Source organism: Terrapene carolina, unplaced genomic scaffold, assembly GCF_002925995.2.
Source record: "Terrapene carolina triunguis isolate 2854851 unplaced genomic scaffold, T_m_triunguis-2.0 Scaffold42, whole genome shotgun sequence".
Taxonomy (NCBI): domain Eukaryota; kingdom Metazoa; phylum Chordata; order Testudines; family Emydidae; genus Terrapene; species Terrapene triunguis.
In genome coordinates, this window is record NW_020664393.1 from 52146447 (window position 1) to 52166543 (window position 20097).

Below are 20097 nucleotides of genomic sequence, written 5' to 3' on the forward strand. Positions count from 1 at the left end.
GGGGGGGGGGGGGAAAGGGAAGGCTAAATATGACACAAGATAAAGAAATTTGTGGTTTCTTACACATGGCCACCCCATCCCTTTAATATTGTTTGTTTAAAGTCCTCTGGGAGAATCCTTCAGCGAAGAAGCCTGTGCTATAAATGTTTATCATTAAGGTTAAGAATCCGTCACGGGTATTTTTAGTAAAAGTCAGGGACAGGTCGTGGGCAATAACCAAAAATTCATGGAAGCCCATGACGAGTCCCTGACTTTTACTAAAAATACGCTGTGGGGGAATAACAGTTGAGCACTGCTGGGGAGCTGACCTCCGGCAGCTGCTCCAGGCCCGCTGCTGCTCCTGCAGCCCCAGGGGAGCTGACCCAACCCCAGCCGCTGCTTCAGCCCTGGGGCTGTTGCTCCAGGGGATTGCTGCTACAGAGGTCAACCTGCTCGCCAGCTGCTCCGGCAGTCCCAGGGCTGACTGCTGGCCGCTGCTCTGGTGGGCCTGGGGACTGCTGCTCCGGCAGGTCTGGGGCTGGCTGCTTGCCAGCTGCTCCAGCCCCTCTGCTACCCCACGGCAGGGACTGACTGCTGCTGCTCCAGCCCCAGAAGGGCTTACCCAATCCTGGGTTCTGCTTTAGCCCTGGGGCCGCTGCTTCGGCGGTCCTGGGACGGACAGCTGCTCCAGCCCTGCCACTGTGGAAGAAGTCCCAGAGATCCCGGAAAGTTACAGCATCACAGAATTGTACCCTTATTTATCATCATAGGCTTTTCTCTGTTGCCAGTCACTTTCATATCTAAGCCCAGGATCCTTGACTGGAAGAACTGTCTGCGCCACTCCTGCTTTTGGCACTTTGCCAGCAGCACTAGTGAGAGTGCTAGGGTAGAACTGATGCAATTCTACTTGGGTTTTAATTTTTGCTTCTGCTGGATCCTCAGTGCTGATCATATGCTACTGTCAGGGCAGAGGAGGAAGGGGGAGGGAAAGAATAACTAGCATGCCCAGAAGCAGGAGTAGGATCATTCATGTGCAGCTCCAGCATAGTGTGTCTCGCTATGGTGCAGTTGGAGAAGTAGTGAAACTGAGTAGGATAATGTCAATTATTGCTTTTTGGTGCAATGGAGAAAAGTAATAAAAATACAACAAACAGTTGCTCTTACTCCTGTAGGAACTGAAACACCAGAGTTCAAATTAAACTGATGAATTCTCTGAATCATGCTTGTGACCTGGTTTTTAACAGTTAATCTAAACTGTTACATTTTCTGTATCTTCTGTCTGTCTCCCGTTATGCTTTGCAAAATCTTTCCTAGTTTATAGTGTTTTCTGAATGTGAAACCACTGTTCAAGCTCCCTAAGGAATAGTAGTTCATTGAAATTCCATATACAGATTTAGGGCCCTGTGAAGGTATAAGGGTTATTATTTGACTGAGGTTGGAGGCCAGCAGAGGGCTGGCTGGCTGATTAGCTTCTCCTGCTGCACCTGCAGGAAAAGACCTGCAGCTTAACTTGCTGATCCTCATAAAAGGAATAGCAGGGAATGGAGAGGAAGAACTGCAATACCTTCTAGAGGCTGTAGCTACTGCTGGGAAGAACTGCTCCTAGAAACAAAAATGAACAGAAGGGAGACTGGGGAAATCCTGTTACCAAAAGGCTCTGAGGTAAGAGCCAGGAACTTTGGACTGAAGAACTACAGGGGGTGAGGGACAGACCTTGGAAAGTTTTGATCTTGTTTGTTGAGGAGACTAAAAGAATCATAGAATCATAGAATATCAGGGTTGGAAGGGACCTTAGGAGGTCATCTAGTCCAACCCCCTGCTCAAAGCAGGACCAGTCCTCAACTAAATCATCCCAGCCTGGGCTTTGTCAAGCCTGACCTTAAAAACCTCTAAGGAAGGAGATTACACCACATCCCTAGGTAACCCATTCCAGTGCTTCACCACCCTCCTAGTGAAAAAGTTTTTCCTAATATCCAACCTAAACCTCCCCCACTGCAACTTGAGACCATTACTCCTTGTTCTGTCATCTGGTACCACTGAGAACTGCCTAGATCCATCCTCTTTGGAACCCCCTTTCAGATAGTTGAAAGCAGCTATCAAATCCCCCCTCATTCTTCTCTTCTGCAGACTAAATAATCCCAGTTCCCTCAGCCTCTGCTCATAAGTCATGTGCTCCAGCCCTCTAATCATTTTTGTTGCCCTCCTCTGGACTCTTTCCAATTTTCCCACATCCTTCTTGTAGTGTGGGGCCCAAAACTGGACACAGTACTCCAGATGAGGCCTTACCAATGTCGAATAGAGGGGAATGATCACTTCCCTCGATCTGCTGGCTATGCTCCTACTTATACAGCCCAAAATGCCGTTAGCCTTCTTGGCAACAAGGACACACTGTCGACTCATATCCAGCTTCTTGTCCACTGTAACCCCTAGGTCCTTTTCTGCAGAACTGCTGCCTAGTCACTCAGTCCCTAGTCTGTAGCAGTGCATGGGATTCTTCCGTCCTAAGTGCAAGACATAGAAAAAAGAAACCACAACAACTGACCCTGCTGGAAATTGCCTTCCCTGGACTCAGTGAGAAGATTCCAGGTAGAATTCCCCCAGGGACTTTGCTGGCTCAGAAAGAGCAAGCTGGGGTGCAGCCGGAAGAAAGCGTTATAAGACAGGCCCCAATCTTTTACATGCAGTGCCTGTAGATCTGAACCCCTTCCATAAAGAAGGGCCATGGAGGAGATACTCCAAATGATGGTGAATCAACAGCAGGTGGAAAATGAAAGGAATCGTCAGTTCCACAAGGTACTCCTGGCCTCCCAGCAATGCTTGCAGGAAGCCCAGCTATCTGAGCTTGAGTGGAACAGACCGTTCCAAGAAGAGATGGGCTGCTTACTCTCATAGCAGCTGTGGGGAGACAGAAACAGCCATGTCTCATCTTGACCAAGATGGGGGGCAGCACTGATGACCCAGAGGCCTACCTGACCACCTTCGAGTGGGCTGGGAGAAGAGTTCCTGGGCAGCGTGGCTGGTCCCATAACTCACTGGTGAGGCCCAAGCAGCATATTGGTCCCTGAGTGTGGATGAAGCACAATCCTATGCAATACAAAAGGCTGCCATCATGGACCACTTCTGTCTTTCTACAGAAGCTTACTGGAAGATATTTTGGTTGGAGACATTCCTTAATGGGGCATGCCCCTGGGCAATAGCTCAGTGGCTCTGGGACTACCCAATGGCTAAAACTAGAGGCTGAGACAGTGGTGGGGCTTATTGACAATATTGGCCTAGAACAATACCCACCCATTCTCCGTATGGTGGTACAAGCCTGGGTTCAATGGTTTTGGCCTGCATCCATGGCAGAGGTGGTCGAGACAACTGAGGGATTCATGGAGGCTGAATTACCTACGGGTGGGAAGGCCAGACTCTCGGTCAGCTAGCCACATTTAGAAAGGCAGTGAGAGAGAACCTACCAACCCAGCGAGAGTCTACCAAAATTTTACCCCATCCATGGGACCCTACACCCAGAACAGGGGCCCCAAAGTCCCAGGCTTCCAAGGAACCACCATTGCCCTCCTGTGAATGGCTCTGGTATGTTATCACTGCAGGCAACCTGGGCTCATCCAACAGGGAATGCCCCATGATGGAATGTGACAATATAATAAAGGGGCTAGAGCCAGGGAATTCCAGTCTGGGGACCGAGTGCTCCTACTTCTTCCCAGCTCAGAGAGTGGGGTAGGGACAGACCTGGGAAAATTTTGATCTTCTTTGTTGAGGAGACTTGGAATAAAAGGAAAAAGAAACCACAACAACTGATCGTGCTGGAAACTACTTTCCCTGGACTCGACGAGAAGGTTCCAGGCCGAGTTTCCCCAGGGAGGGCACTGGCTCAGCAAGAGCCAGCCAGGGTCCAGTTGGAAGAGGGTACTATAAGACAGGCCCCAATCTCTTACAGGCCCAGTCCACCAAACCTTTGCATGAGTGGTCCTTACTCATGTGAGTAGTCCCATTGTGTTTGCAGGAGTGATTCCTTAGTGATTTCTGGTTTAGGGCTTTGCCCTTAAGGTAATGCTAACCCAGAAATGATTGTTGGAATCAATGTTATAAGTCGAGCACCATGACATTGTTTTATAATTTTTCATTTTATTTTTTGGGAATTACTTGTTTCATTTTATCCATTAAAACTGTTTTATTTTATTATATTTACATGAATAAAATAACTCAAATGACCGTACATAAATAAAACTAGTGTATAAATCCATGTTTATGTATACTACATCATTTTATTAAGCACTATTCATTATTCTATGCCTTCAGACCTCACCAATCCCATCACAGTTAGTCATCCCAAAATACTCTGGACAGCTCCTTAACACTGGCCATAGCACTTCCCCAAAATAATTCCTGGAGCATATCTTTTAGAAAAAACATCCAGTCTTGATTTAAAAATTGCCAGTGATGGAGAATCCACCATAACTCTTAGTAAATTGTTCCAATGGCATTACGTTCACTAATAAAATTTTACACCTTATTTCCAGTCTGAATTTGTCTAGCTTCAACTTCCAATCTTTGGATTGTATTATAACTTTGTCTGCTAGATTGAAGAGCCTATTATCAAATATTTGTTCCTCATGTAGGTACTTGAAGAATGTAATCAAGTCACACCTTAACCTTTTCTTTGTTTAAGCTAAATAGATTGATTCCTTGAGTCTATCACTATAAGGCATGTTTTCTAATCTTTTAATCATTTTCATGGCTCTTCTCTGAACCCTCTCCAATTTGTCAACATTTTTCTTGAGTTGGACACTAGAACTGGACACAGTATTTCAGCAGGGGTCACATTAGTGCCATATACAGATATAAACTAATCTCTCTACTCCTACTCAAGATTCCCCTGTTTTATGTTTAAGGATTGCCTTTGTCCTTTTGGCCAGTGTCGCACTGGGATTTTATGTTCAGCTGATTATCCAGCGTGACCTCCAAGTCTTTTTCCGAGTCACTGCTTCCCAGGTTAGAGTTCCCCATCCTGTAAGTATGCCCAGCATTCGTTGTTCCTAGATGTATATCTTTACATTTGGCTATATTAAAAGCATTTATTTTTTGCTTGCACCCATCTTACCAAATGATCCGGATCTCTCTGTCTTAGTGACCTGTCCTCTTCATTATTTACTGCTCCCCCAATTTTTATGTAATCTGCAAACTTTATCAGTGCTGATTTTATGTTTTTTTCAGAGTAGCAGCCGTGTTAGTCTGTATCCGCAAAAAGAACAGGAGTACTTGTGGCACCTTAGAGACTAACAAATTTATTAGAGCATAAGCATCCGAAGAAGTGGGTTGTAGCCCACGAAAGCTTATGCTCTAATAAATTTGTTAGTCTCTAAGGTGCCACAAGTACTCCTGTTCTTTTTATGTTTTTTTCGAGGCCATTGATAAAAATGTTAAATAGCATAGGGCCAAGAAGTGATCCTTGTTGGACCTCATTAGAAATGTACCCATTTGAAGATTCCCTGCTTACAATTACATTTTGAGACCTATCTATTAGCCAGCTTTTAACCAATTCAATGTGTGCCACATTAATTTTGTATTGTTCTAGTTTTTTAATCAAAATGTCATGTGGTACCAAGTGAAATGCCTTAAAGATGTCAAAATACATTACATTAACACTATTACCTTTATCACCCAAACTTATAATGTAATAAAGAAAAAAATTCAAATTACTTTGACAGGGTCTATTTTCTATAAACTCATGTTGATTGGCATTCATTGTATTACCTTTCTTTAATTCTTTATTAATCTTTCCATTATTTTGCCAGAAATTGCTGCAGGCTGATAGACCTATAGTTACCCGGGTCATCTCATTTATCCTTTTTAAAATATTGGCACAACAGTTATACCAATGTTGTTAAACTGATATAGTTATGCTGGTGGTATCCCCAGGTGGACACACTTATCCCAGAATAAGAGTGCGGGTTTTTTGGTTTAGCTTAAACTCCTTCTAAAGTGACACAAGCTAAACTGAAAAAAGGCACTTTCATACTCGAGTGTCCACATAGGGAGTTATTATGTTGTAATTATATTGGTTTAAATTCACACCTTAGCTTATAACTTTATTGTGTAGACGAGCATTTCTGGGCCTCAGTTGTCCTTCTCTAAAATGGCTGTAGTAGCGCTTCCCTGTCTTACTAGGATTTTGGGAACATAAACACATTAAAGACTGTGAAGATGTCAGATACTTTGGTAATGGGTGCCATATAAGAACTTAAAATGGATAGTGGGAGTAATGGTAGTAAACACTGTACCAGGTAATAAGAGTTGGCAAGATGAGGACTATTGTTTGTATTATTACAACACAAGCAACAAAACATGCTTGATATTTCTCAATGTTTTACTTAAAAAACTTCAAAATTGAGTACAGTCCATTATTGGCAATATCTTAAGGGGAAGGGGCACGCTTGTGAATCCTACTGCACTATATTAAATGTTAATAGGTGAGGAGTGGTCACAGGTGGTTCCTGATGTGTTATAGAACAGTTAACCGAGAACATTGTATCAAAATATGCAAACAGACTGCCAGTCAATCATACAGAAGATCGTTCCATGGTTTTATTGTTCAATAATATTAATAAATACACACACACACACACACACACACACACGCAGGCAATCATCAAAGCATAAGTAAGTATACTGCTATGGTCTGCATATTGAATCAGTTTTTTGTCCTTTTTGTCTTTTCACTAACCTATGGAAGAAAAGAGCCAACTTCTGCAATGGTTTACAGCTCCTGCAAAGTAATTAATTGCATTGGGATTGGATAGGTTATAAATAAGGCTAAGATTTAGTCATGGGTATTTTTAATAAAAGTCATGGACAGGTCATGGGCAATAAACAAAAATTCATGGCCCCTTAACCTGTCCATGATTTTTACTATAAATAGCCTTGACTAAATCTTAGCTGCTCTGGGGGATCTTGGGGCACCGCTGCTTTGGGGAGCCAGGGGCTGATGGCTGGCTCCTGCTCCAGCGCCAGAGGCTGACTGCCCCCGGCCACCCGCTGCTCTGAGGATCCCGGGGACCACTGCTCCGGGTCTGCACCGGGACTGCTGCTGCTCTGGCATCGCTACTAGAGTGCATTTAAGCTAACAGACAGTGTTGGCATAAGAACAAATTGATATAAATTGGCCATGAAAAAATTCAGGTTGGAAATTAAAAGGAAGTTTCTAATTCTAACCATCAGAGGGGTGAGGTTCTGGAACAGTCTCCCAATAGGAGTCGGGGGGGGGGGGGGGAGAGCAACTTAACTTGTTTTAAGAGAGAGCTGGACAAATTTATGAGTGTGATTGTATGATGCGGTTGCTTGAGATGGTAGAAGGCAGGGACCAGCAGCCCTGGGCTCACTTCCAGTTTGTGTCTTATGTCTTTATCTCTTATGTCTGTGTGTATATATATGTTTAATTTCCTTCCTCTAAAGGATGCATCAGGGATGGCCATGGCTGGAGATGAGTCTCTGGGTGGGAGGCGGAGGGGGGACATGGCTCTGAGGTGGCACCAAGAATTCTCTCTCTCAGGTGCGTGGCTGGCTGATTCTTGCTCACATACTTAGGGTCTAACTGATCATCATATGTTGGATCTGGACAGAATCTTCCCCCAGGTCAGATTGGCCATGGTCTTGGGATTTTTTTCACCTGCCTCTGCAGATGTGGGTCACTTGCCAGAATTATCTGGGTATATCTCACTTAATCATTTCCCTGCCATTGTGGGGGCCTTGATCACTGGTGCACATTGGTTCCTCATGTTCACTGCCTGTGGACGTAATAGTCTAGTCTCCTATAGTCTATAATACTTGGGTCTAATTTTGGTTATTGGGTTTAGTAGTGTTGTAGCCTTTGATATACAGGAGGGTAGACTAAATGATCCGGTGGTCTCTTCTGGACTTAAACTCTATGGCTCTATGACTCTCTAACGTTTGAACCTGGGTCTGCCATGTATATATCTGAGCAGCACTTTTAAGATTAAAATGTTTTAAACATCCCGCATAATGTGTTTTATTTTTCTTGCAGATTAAACCAGTAGTTCATAGTAAAATACGTGTGCCTTCCAGGTGGCAATTGATCAGTAATAAGCCACGTAATATCAAGTAAGTATGTTGTGAATCAAAACTCTAGATTTGGTTTTAAATATTCTGCACCTATAATATATACAAAACTCCATATGTCTAGTTCAGTGGAAAGAGAAATGTTTATAATAAATTTCAGGTAAAACAAACATAATTTGAAAGAGCAAATTCAGTCTTGATTTACGCTCCTATTAATTTAAGTGTAATTTGTATCATCATGTGTGAGCCAGAGCAAAATTTGGCTCCCTCTGTCATTGTAGAGGGAGGGAGGGGCAAGAGAGAGGGCATTGCATGCATTATAATTATATTGATTGAATTTTTTGGCAGCAAACTATTTTTTGGAAAAAAAATTACATATTCTAGGGAATTATGTGATGTAGCTTTTTTGTGTCTCAGATAATATTGTAAAAGGACACTTAAGATGAAAGTCATATTTAAAAAAAATCTGTATTAGAATCACTAAAATAGATTTTTAAAACAGTGAATTGCCATGAATGGAGGGATCAAAAATAAGCAGATTCTCATAGGGGTACAAAAGGAGGGAGTTGCAAAGGGATGGTCACACTTGATATTGGTCTGTGATGAAATATACTGCCCTCCATATGTTGTTGATAAGGAAGCGTGTTGTATGGCTGCACTACCTCCAATACAAGTTTGATGCTCTGCAGGCAGTGGAAGCAGTGCAGTTCTGTTGCACAAGAAGTGGGGAAGGAAACACTGGATGTGGAGGAGAAGAGCCAAAAATGCGTTGTGCTTTAACATATGATGCCACTTTAAGTTTCATTTGAGAGAACTACAGTGCTAATACTCATAGGTTATTTAAAGTGATGAGCATTCCAAGAAGAGCCCTTTTCAAAGTTTATGTATTTTATTTACTTATTTTTTCAACTTTTAAAATGTCCATTGTTCCTACTGGATGCATGTACAAATATTTAAGTTACAAGAAGTCACAAAATCCAAAAGACAATAATAAGATTATCTGAATCCCAATTAATCATTCAGCCTCTGCCATCGCCCCCTGCCAACAACTTCTCTTTCCTAGTTGAAGCTTGGGAAAAATAAATGAGGTTGCACTAGACCTAAAGTTAACAGATTTGGGCTCTTGCAAATGTAAAATTCATTTTACACCTCCATTTGAGGATCCTACTCTAAGAATGGCCTGCCTTCCATACTCCATGCAATTAAATAAAGAGGTGTTTTTTAGCCCAGGAGTTTTGTATAATCTCAGCTGTTATGGTATCATGTGGGGAAAGAGGTGGTTTCTGATGTAATCATGATCCAATCCATTCAAGACTTTTGAGGTTAAAACCAATAACTTTTAAATTGCACCCAGAAGTAAATAGGAAGTCAGTGCAGTTTTCAGAATCCAAAGGTATTGTGCTTCTGGTGAGAAATGTAACTAACAGGCCAATGCTGAAATGTTTAATCTTCCATAGCCTTAAAGCAGTTTAAAATAATGTCAGCATCAAACTCAAAAAGAATTGAGATTCAAAAATGTAGACTAAAGAGTATTTATGACATCACATATGATTTGAATTGCTACTTCAAAGAAAGGAAGAGGGTTTTTATTTATATACATAACTCTCAAATACTGGATGTTTTCCATGAGTAAATTAAAATAACTGAACTTAGAGATAAAAAAGATCCATTAGGTCATCTAGTCCAGGCTTGCTCCCTACAATATGTTTTCTAGTGCTTTGTCTAATCTGGTTTTAAATGTTTGGACCCTCCAAATCATCTGTTAGGGGATTATTCTACAGTTTGATATTTCTCACCGACAGGCACTTTTTCCTTTGTGTAGGCTATTTTGTTCTTAATTTTATTCTATAAAAATTACATCCATTAAAATAGTTCAGAAAATAATGGAATTTAAAATGTACCATAGCAACACTTTTTTTGTAAATCTAATTCACTGTTTTAATGCATGATCTCTGTGTTTTATATTAATTTGCTGAAAATTCCACTAGATGGCCCCAAATATCTTCCAAACCCAGCCTTCATTATTTTAAAATATTGTTTTAAAGTGGCATCCAGACACACACATTTGCTCTTGGCTGAAATTTGACATACTGTACTATTCATCTCAGGAATTATGATTATTATTATTTTTTATACTTTTTACGAGTAGTGTTCATGTTCATGTGTTCATGGGAAGCATTGACCATACAACAGTATTAACCGATACAGGGAGTGGTACTATGGTACAGGTAACTTCAGTGTGTATTTACAAAATATAGTGCACAGATGCTCTTGAGGAAAATTAAAAGTCAAAGGGATGGGTGGAAGCCCAAGTGCATAGGGTATTTAAAGCTGAACTGAACAAAGCACTTATAAATTCATAATTGGCAATTAATTTTTACAGTGTTCAGATATGTGCTAGGTGCCCTGAATTACATGTAACTAATACCTGGTCCCTGTTTCAAGTGACATATAATCTAAGTTCCCATGTGATGTAACAAAACAATGTTGGGATGAGGAAGGAGAAACATAAAGGTCGATTCTCATGGGCATTGCAACAGCTTTTCACCACTTGGGTAGCATAAAGTGGCTGAATTCCAGCCATAGCTGGCTAGTGGAGAACTCTCCTTGCATAGCAAAATTCTCTGCTGACATAAAGCTGGCACAGCTGGCTCCTTTCCCAGCCCTCCCCTCTTGCCTCATGTAGGGGCATGTCTCCAAAATGCTACATTCATTTTGCACAGATGCAAAGTCAATTATGGACCTTACAAGAATGGTGGGAGTTAGAGCAGGCTCTCAGCTACTATATATTGGTGTAGGATCTGGAAGCTGTAACTGGTGAAGACGCTCTGAGCTGATGGGAGAGAGCTCTCTCATTGACTTAATTATTCCACCTCTGCAAGAGGTGATAGCTATGTTCTCCCACCAACATAGCACTATCTACACCGGCACTTAGGTTGGTGTAACTTACGTCGCTCAGGGGTGTGGATTATTCACACTCCTGAGTGACGTAAGTTATACCGAAGTAAGTGGTAGTGTAGACAAGCCCTGAGTTGAAAAGGAACAAAAGAAGGGAAGAGAAAAAGGGAAAGGGAAACATGGTTTTAATAGGACTAACATTTATGGAGCAGGTATTACTCACTGTGAGTGAGAGTCGCAGCATATGACCCTGAACATTCAGTTGCTACATAAAGGCCATATCTGTGATCTTTATGCTCACCTCTGCTCTTGGATAAATCTGCTTTTACGTAGTAAACAGCCCCAAGTGTATATTCCAGTCTAACAACTATACCTACAAATGGAACTCAGCCCTCCCCACTGGAGGAGTTTGACAGCCCTGTTTTAGGGCTTTTGTGTAGGCTGCAGTCACCTGATGCCAAGTCTTGTGTAGAACCTACCACATGGTTATAGCATGGTTCTGCCTCATGCAGTTTTGGCATTTTGGATGTGCCATACCATGCTAAGCAGAACCAGGTAGGTAGCACAGTTTGGTGATTCAGTGTAGGCAGGTCCACAAAATATGTAGTCAGTTTTGGATTGTTGCACTACTCATTTTTGTTAATGGGATACAATCTCATTAGAATGTTAGTGGCATCTTGAAGAGTAATAAGGAAATAATAAAACATATTCAGACATTGTTCAAATCACCACCTGTGCTTTATAGAGACGAGGGTCATGTTGACTAATAGACCAGTCTTAGTCTTTTTAATTTAGCTGGTTTGAAGCAGAGAGGTGCTCTCTCTCCACTCCCTGGTTTAGCCAAGCTGTGCTCCCCCACAGTTGGTCTTCCTCCTTGGTGAGGAGGTCAAAGCTTCTCCTCCTGTTTCAATCTACTTTGGACTGCAGGATCCCTCACCCTTTCTAGGGAGATAAACCCTATTATCTCCTTTAAATTGCTCCCCATGTAATCAGCACAAGGGTTTGGGGGTGGGATAGCAGAAACTGCTTGTTCTTCTGAGGGTATGTCTACACTTACCCGGTAGTTCGGCGGCGAGCGATCGAACTTCTGGGTTCGACTTATCGCGTCTTGTCTGAACGCGATAAGTCGAACCAGGAAGTGCTCGCTGTCGACTGCGGTACTCCAGCTAGACGAGAGGAGTACCGCGGAGTCGACGGGGGAGCCTGCCTGCCGCGTGTGGACCGAGGTAAGATCGAACTAAGGTACTTCGAACTTCAGCTACGTTATTCACGTAGCTGAAGTTGCGTACCTTAGTTCGATTTGGGGGGTTAGTGTAGACCAAGCCTGAGAGAAAAGAACACCTATGCCTCAAAAAAATCTGGATGGAGTGTGTGGAGGTAGGGAGAAATATCAATGTACTAATATGTGGCTATTCAGGGAAAACAGGAGGGAGCTCATTTCACACTGTCTATGTGTGATCTCGACTGCCCCCTCCACCACATCAAAGGAGCACATCCTCTGTCATTCCGCAGAGTTTCTGTCCATTTTGTGTGGTAGGGATGCTGCTTTTCTGCATGTGAAGAAGCACAAATGCTCCTTCCCCTCTACAGCAAAATGTTTTAGGGCCGCTGGAGTTACTGGAAGCTGCACCAAGACCCTGAACATTCTCTGCAGTCAGCCAGTGCTTACTCTTGGCCCTGTCCCCTGCTGCTGATATAAAATACCACCCTCCCAGCAGAGGGTGAGGCTGCTTTTGTAGAGGGGGCCTATAGGGCTGATGGCCCAAATAGCAAAATTATTTTTAGAGAGACCAATACTGCTCTATTATTTACTGTGACTCCTTCTAAGAAGTGAGGTGAGCCAAAAAGTGATTCCAGCCACTCTTTAAGGTTGAGTAGGAACAGCTTTCTAATATGGGCAGCAGTGAAGAAATCAATTGATTCTATTATCTCTTTTAAAGGATTGTACATTATTTCCTCTGGGAATTGTGAGGACATCTTTGGACAATATGGAGAGAAAGTAATTGAATTTTCAAGGGCTATATTCTTCTTGGCTTCTCCAAGCGGACATATTTCACTGACTCTCCCATCATGTCAGACGGAAACATATTAAAGGATACAATTCTGTCTTTTTATGGATGAGTTTTCATGTTTTATGAAATGGACTAAGATTTAAAACGTATTGTTGAAATCTACATGGCTACACTACTAATGATCCAGATTACATAAAGTTGTCAACTGATATTTTTAGTTTTTCTTTTGTCTATGTCTTTCACTACTGAAAAAATATGGCTTCTTTTGTCTTTTGGCAGTGTTTTCACAAATGGAGATATGCTTATACCACCTATAAAATTTATCATACCCAGGTTTACTCTGAAAAACTGGAATTGCGTCCTTGCACTAATAAATGAAAAAATCTTTCCTCGCTCCGGTGGTGTTCATAGGTAAGAGTACAACTGGTAATTTAATACAGCTAACAAAAGTCCTGAGTCTGGCAATTTAGGATTCTTTTTGTATTCATATGCCACACCAGTTATTAATGACAATTTAATATTTTGATTGGTTATGTATGAAAGAAAACGGAATATCCAGGGCAGGACTTTTTCAGGTTTCTGAGAATTTGTGTTTCCTATTGCATTTAGTTCAGTACCTTTTTATATATCTATATTTAATAAATGTTCAGAGCAATTGGTTTGGTTCATCAGGACACCATTGTATGTACCTTTTTGCTTTAAAAACCTGGTCTGTATTTAGTACAGACATTAATGGAGAAGATCACAAGAGTAACATAAAAGACATCTTTTCTACTCTTGAAAAGGAACAGTCTTTATGGAAGGGCTGGGGTCAGGAAGATAAAATGGACTAGTGTTAACATAGTTGTGAAGATGAGATTAACCGATGCTTTAAGTGTGAAATAGTGGGTCAAATTTATAACTGGTGTAACTTCAGCTGATTTCCTGTTTGGCTAAGGTTGTTGTTTTATTAGTGACTATTTATTTTTGTTAGTGATTGGAGTGTGCTATGTGGTTTCGAAGCAGAAAAGAAGGCACGAAGGAAGGGAGAAAAGAAGACAAATCATACCCTGAGGAGCTTGCAGTGTATAGACAGACAAATGAATGAGGGCGAAAGGAAGGGGTTCAACATATATGCCCAATTTAGATTTTTTTGGGTTCAAAGCTCTTGGATGCCCTTCAGATTAATGGGAAATTTATTTTCTTTTCTGCTCACAGATCCTCTTCTTAGAATTTAAATAAAATGTCCACACCATGGGCAGACTTCTGTCCCTTCCTCAATGTAGCAGTTCAGAGACAATCTATACTGTTCAAAGCACCCACTTAGGAAACAGCTTTAAACTGTGAAACCATTCTAATGGTTACACCAGAACATATATTATATCCTCACATATGGTAATTCAAAAATGGCTCAACCATTCTGTCTCAAATTTTCCAGGAAAATGTCCCATTAGGTTAAGCGTGTAAAGTTTTGGCACTGTAAGCAGTTTCATTCAGTGCCTCCTGGTGTCAGAGCATGGTATTGCAGGGTCTTTGCCTCTAGTGCCCTCTGTTGATCTTTTGGCTCTGTTCAGCCTGTTTCTCTTCACACCTACCTCTCTTGCTAAGTCATGTCTAGTCCGGACCCCCTTCAGGGATAACAAAAATCCAAACAAAAGTTCACATAAACAAAAGGTTAGACTCACAGACTTTAAGGCCAGAAGGGACCATCATAATCATAGTCATTGCAGGCCACAGCACCTCACCCACACTCTCCTGTAATAGGCCCATAACTTCTGGTTGAGTTACTGAAGTCCTCAAATCTTGGTTTAAAGACTTCAGGCTACAGAGAATCCATCATTCACTCTAGTTCAAACCAGCAAGTGACCCCATGCCCCATGCTGCAGAGGAAGGGGAACCCCGGAACCCCCCCGCCCCCCACAGCTTCTCTGCAAATCTGACCTGGGGGAAAACTCCTTCCCAATCCCAAATATAGTGATTAGTTAGACCCTGGAAAAGAATTCTCTTTGGTAACTCTCCATTTCATTTCTCATCTCTGACTGCTGGAGATATTTGCTAATAGAAGTTGCATATGCCATTGTAGGCAGTCTCATACCATCCCCTCATAAACCTATCAAGGTCAGTCTTAAAACAAGTGAGGCTTTTTGTCCCCATTACTCTCCTTAGAAGGCTGTTCCAGAACTTCATTTCTCTGATGGTTAGAAACCTTTGTCTAATGTCAAGCCTAAACTTATTGATGGCCAGTTTATATCCATTTGTTCTTGTGCCAACATTGCCCCTTAACTTAAAAACTCCTCTCCCTTGCTGTTTTTTTCCCCCTCTGATGTATTTATAGAAAGCAATCGTATTTCCCCTCATCCTTCATTTTGATTAGGCCAAACAAGCCTAGCTCCTTAAGTCTCTTCTTGTAAGGTAGGTAGGTTCTCCATTCCTCTGATGATCGTAGTAGCCCTTCTCTGCACTGGTTCCAGTTTGAATTAATCTTTCTTAAACATGGGATCCCAGAATTGCACACAGTTTTCCAGATGAGGTCTCACCAGTGCTTTGTATAGTGGTAATAACACTTCCCTATCTTTGCTGGAAATACCTTGTCTGATGCATCCTAGGATTGCATTAGCCTTTTTTCATGGCCACATCATATTGACGGCTCACAGTCATACTGTGTTCAACCAATAGACCCAAGTCTTTTCCCTACTCTGTTGCTTCTAGATGATCTGTCCCAAGCTTTTAGCAAGAATTCTTGTTGTTAGGTTCTTAGACCTTCCTTGGGCTCCTCTTCAGCCTGCTGTCCGGACTCTCTTCCCATCCCTTCTTCCAGACACTACTTCAGGGACTTCCACAGAAGGCCAGGTGTGGTCCTGCAAATAGTCTTCTCAGCCCTTTCATGAGGCCTAGATGTTTCAGGCTGTTACCTGATCCCAATTAGTTCTGCCCCTTCTGACTAAGATGCTGTTGATTATTGTGGAGATGGGCTGATGGAACAGGCCTAGCTAGCTCCATGCCTCTTGACCCATAAAGGAACAGGCCAACCTACTACAAGCCTAAAACGGAAATGTTTGTCAAAGATATAAACAACTGAAAAATCTGTAACTGATCTGTTTTCTCCACTACCTTATTTACACTTCTGTTCATATGTCAGGAAGTGTGCATATTCAGATTTAGTCCATACTCACTACAGTATTTCAGATATTCATAACCACAAATTAAAAACTTTTTTTTCTGTTAGCAAATGCACTATTCACAGAGGACTAATTCCATGCTAACTTTGAGTTTTCTGCACCATAATTTTGAAGTCTGAGGTCCATGCACAAAAATATGTGCAGGTTTGTGCCCTTTGATTTTGGCATCCACCTGTCTGTGATTGGAAATCCTGATTTGCACATATTGCAGTAATTGTATGCAAAAATGTAGGTGAACATATTAATGCACTTTTTTGCAATGGAACTTGGGCCTCTCCCTTTAAAACTAGAGTGCAAATCTTCAGTAATTTCCAGTCCCTCAACTCCCATTGTCTCAGTTCCTTGCAAGAGGTATCCAGCACCTTCGGGGAAGTAACTCGTGGCCCTCAAGGTTCAGCTGTTTTTGTGTTACAGTATGTGCATGAAAAAAATCTTGGTCAGAATGCGTGTCATTTTCCCCATCTTATTATAGTTCTAAACTGACTAAATGGATTTCCCCCTGTTTCTATAGGAAAACCCAACGTTCAGAGACAAAGCATGGATATGTTCAGCCAAAACATGACATTTTTAGAAAATTTGACCAGCTCCTCAGCTGGTGAAATTGGGCATAGCTCCACTTAGCTACACCCATTTACACCAGCCGAGTATCTTGTCCATTGTGTCTTCATTTAATAGAAACCAGCTGCAACCTTAATTATAGCTTTTGCTTTATAATTGTAGCTGTTTCTTTTTCTATTGCATCATCACCATCATGGCAGAGCTCAAAGGGACATGGCCTTCTTGCATATCAAGTGCCACTTGGATTGATCTCTGGCTGCATCCCTAACCTGAACTGACTGAATGTTCAGATTATGTCCATTACTGGCAAACTTGTCATTCCATAGCAGCATTCCTTGGTATATGCACTTTGGAATTCAGTCGTCTTCCATTCTAATGATATGTTCATACCAAGAAAGCTGCTGAAACTGAACCAGTGCTGATGGAAGTGATTGCTGGGTTTGGCTTCAAATATCCTAATTTCTGATCTTGTTCTGCCACTTGATATGAAGCAGCTGACAAGAACTGAAAATGTCAATCCAGTGTTCTTCAGCCTTCCTCAGTTCCCATGTTTCACTGCAATGCTGATTTGCAACTTCATAGCAAGCTTAATGTCACAGCGACCCCACGAGGTTGCTGAAGGGTCCAAAACATGTCACCGGCTGCTGCTTCTATAAGCCTATGGCTACACTAGCACTTTACAGCGCTGCAACTTTCTCGCTCAGGAGGTGAAAAAACACCCCCCTGAGCGCAGCAAGTTACAGCGCTGTAAAGCGCCAGTGTAAACAGTGCCCCAGCACTGGGAGCCATGCTCCCAGCGCTGTAAGCTAATCCCCTCGTGGAGGTGGAGTACCTGCAGTGCAGGGAGAGCTCTCTCCCAGCGCTGGCACGCAACCACACTCGCACTTCAAAGCGCTGCTGCGGGAGCGCTCCCGTGGCAGCGCTTTGAAGTTTCGAGTGTAGCCACAGCCTAAGTGTCTATATCTTTTGAACATCCTCCAGCACTATGTATGGTGCTCCCAAATATATAAAATAGCTCATTCTTATTTAATTCGCTTTCTAAGGCTTTGCAATAAAATGTTGAATTGTCCTCCAGTATTAAAATAGTTACTTAATTTATGTGTATAATTCCTCTGTTCTCTGGAATCACAGCTGTGTGGAGCATTGAAAAAACCCTGAAATTTGCACTGCAAGTCTAAGTATTGCATTATACTCTATTCATTGTTATTTCATAATCTTTATTTCAATTTCTTTTGCTTAAGGCTGTACACATTGGATGGCCATGCTGTACGTAACTCAGATGGCTTAGAAGATAATCATTATTATGTTGCAGTGGGCAAAGAGAAGTTTAAATCTTTGCCATACTGGCGTTCTTCCAGAGTTTCACCAGAAGTTCAGCGGTAAGATCTTTCTTAATGTAATCTTAATTTGGAGGGCTTGATCATGCAAGATGCTGAGGACTTTGACAGTGAACCAGCAAAGAACTTAAGCATGTGCTTAATTTTAAGCATATGAGTTGTCCCATAGGACTTCAGAGTTTGGCTAGTTCAGAGTCAGAGTGCTCAGTGGGATTAAAGTCCATCATTATCGTTTCTGACAGATAGTTTTTTGGATTTTCTGGGTTCAATGCATTGTCTCATATTTCTTAGTTTGACTGTTGTACCAGTAACATTCATTTCACTGACAACGAGGAGTCCGGTGGCACCTTAAAGACTAACAGATTTATTTGGGCTTAAGCTTTCATGGGTAAAAAACCCCACTTCTTCAGATGCATGGAAGAAGTGGGTTTTTTACCCACGAAAGCTTATGCCCAAATAAATCTGTTAGTCTTTAAGGTGCCACCGGACTCCTTGTTGTTTTTCTGGATACAGACCAACACGGCTACCCCTCTGATACTTGGATTCATTTCACTGAAGTGTTTCAGTCCTTGTCAGTGGTTTTTTTGTTTTGTTTTTAAATATTGAAGGCAAAAGGTGACCTGACCTTGTTAATGTTCTTAGTGACTGCTGTCATTGCTAGTTTGTAGATTATCTAACGTATAATAGTAAAGTCAGGGCATGTGCCGCCTTTGAGAAACTGAGACATGTTTCTGCATAACCAGCCTTATGCAGCTTCACCATTAAAAGATCTGCCATTTCTATACTGGCATATATTGGCATTTATTTCTGCAACAAATGTTTGCCAAAGAGTTATAGTATGTGATACTTTTAAAACACCCTTTCATAGTGCACATGGTTATTGTGATGTATTCTCTGAATTTCTTAAATTCTGTGTATTTTAAATCACAGCCTTAGCACTGCATTCTCTCTCTCTCACACACATAAATATATATTACATTGCATTTTCTTATTACTTAAACACAGTTATCATTCATATCTAAGATGTATTTTCAATTACTGTTCCAGAGTTATATTGCTGGATCTTTTACTTTTTTTAAATAAAACCTAAAAGTATAATTTTATTGAATTTAATTATTAAATTGGTTTCTTTCTTGGAATTTCTACAAACTGCTTTCTAGACTGTAGAAGATGTCTGTTAAAGGGCACCGACAAAGGCATTGCTGAACAGTGACTAGTTTTCATGTCTTTCAGGAATTGCTGAGTTAAGCAGTTTCTGTAAAGTGTCTCTATGGGATGTGTGTTGACTGCTCTGAACTGATTGCTATATTGAAAATACGGTTGAAGTATCAGGCAATATTTGTGGGTTTTCTAGCGATCTTTGCTAAAGCTATTTTTCTGTCAAGTTTTTTAATGGTCATTATTATCAAGAGAAGAAAAATATCCATCATTTTCTCTCGGATAGTGGAACTGGATGCATGGTTCAAACTGTTAATCTTATTCATATGTGGTATGTTATAGCTTCTGCTTTTTTGTTTTTGTTGTCCTTTCAACTTCATTTTTATTTTTATACTTCACAAAAATATACAGGCATTATTTTGAAATGACTAATTAATCTGCCAAATGCATGGATTCTCACTTTTTTCTGTAAATTGCCTTTTGTATATAAAGTGCTTCATATCGGTTTGATATTAGAAAATTGATATTTTTAGTGGGCTTGTTCTTATCAAACTTTCTTTTATTAGTTTTTGAACTAATGTCATGAATGTTAGAACCTAGACCCAGTAGGAGTATAATTGATGTTGGGTTACATGTATCTTTTGGCAGTTTTGTAATTTTGAAATATACAAGGGCGTAATAAATTTTTTACAGTATAATGTAAAATTAGAGCTCTAAATCTTAGCTTCCCCCAAAACCCTAATAGTGAAATTCAGCCCTGGTGGAGATAGCTCAAGGTTCTCCACTTTGCAGAATTCATCTTTGGGAGCACTCACCCATGAGGGTCTCCATGCTGGTCAGATGTGGTAGATTCTCTTTGTAGCGATGGTCACAGTCTATTAAAAATATATTTGGTTGATTGATCACTGAAATACAAAT

General features: G+C 41.3%; 1 protein-coding gene across 5 annotated transcripts in view; it reads left to right on the forward strand.

The window, feature by feature from the left end:
- DCDC2C (doublecortin domain containing 2C) overlaps window positions 1–20097 on the forward strand; it is a 102417-nt gene that overhangs the window by 13610 nt on the left and 68710 nt on the right. For 3 of the 5 annotated variants that reach the window (XM_024215795.2, XM_024215796.2, XM_024215797.1), the window contains 3 exons: window positions 8024–8100; window positions 13248–13379; window positions 17926–18063. In XM_024215795.2, the coding sequence (XP_024071563.1) occupies window positions 8024–8100; window positions 13248–13379; window positions 17926–18063 (347 nt within the window). Of the gene's footprint in view, window positions 1–1571; window positions 1642–8023; window positions 8101–13247; window positions 13380–17925; window positions 18064–20097 lie in introns of those variants that run through there. The other 2 variants (XM_029912346.1, XM_026653102.1) reach the window with 2 other exon arrangements.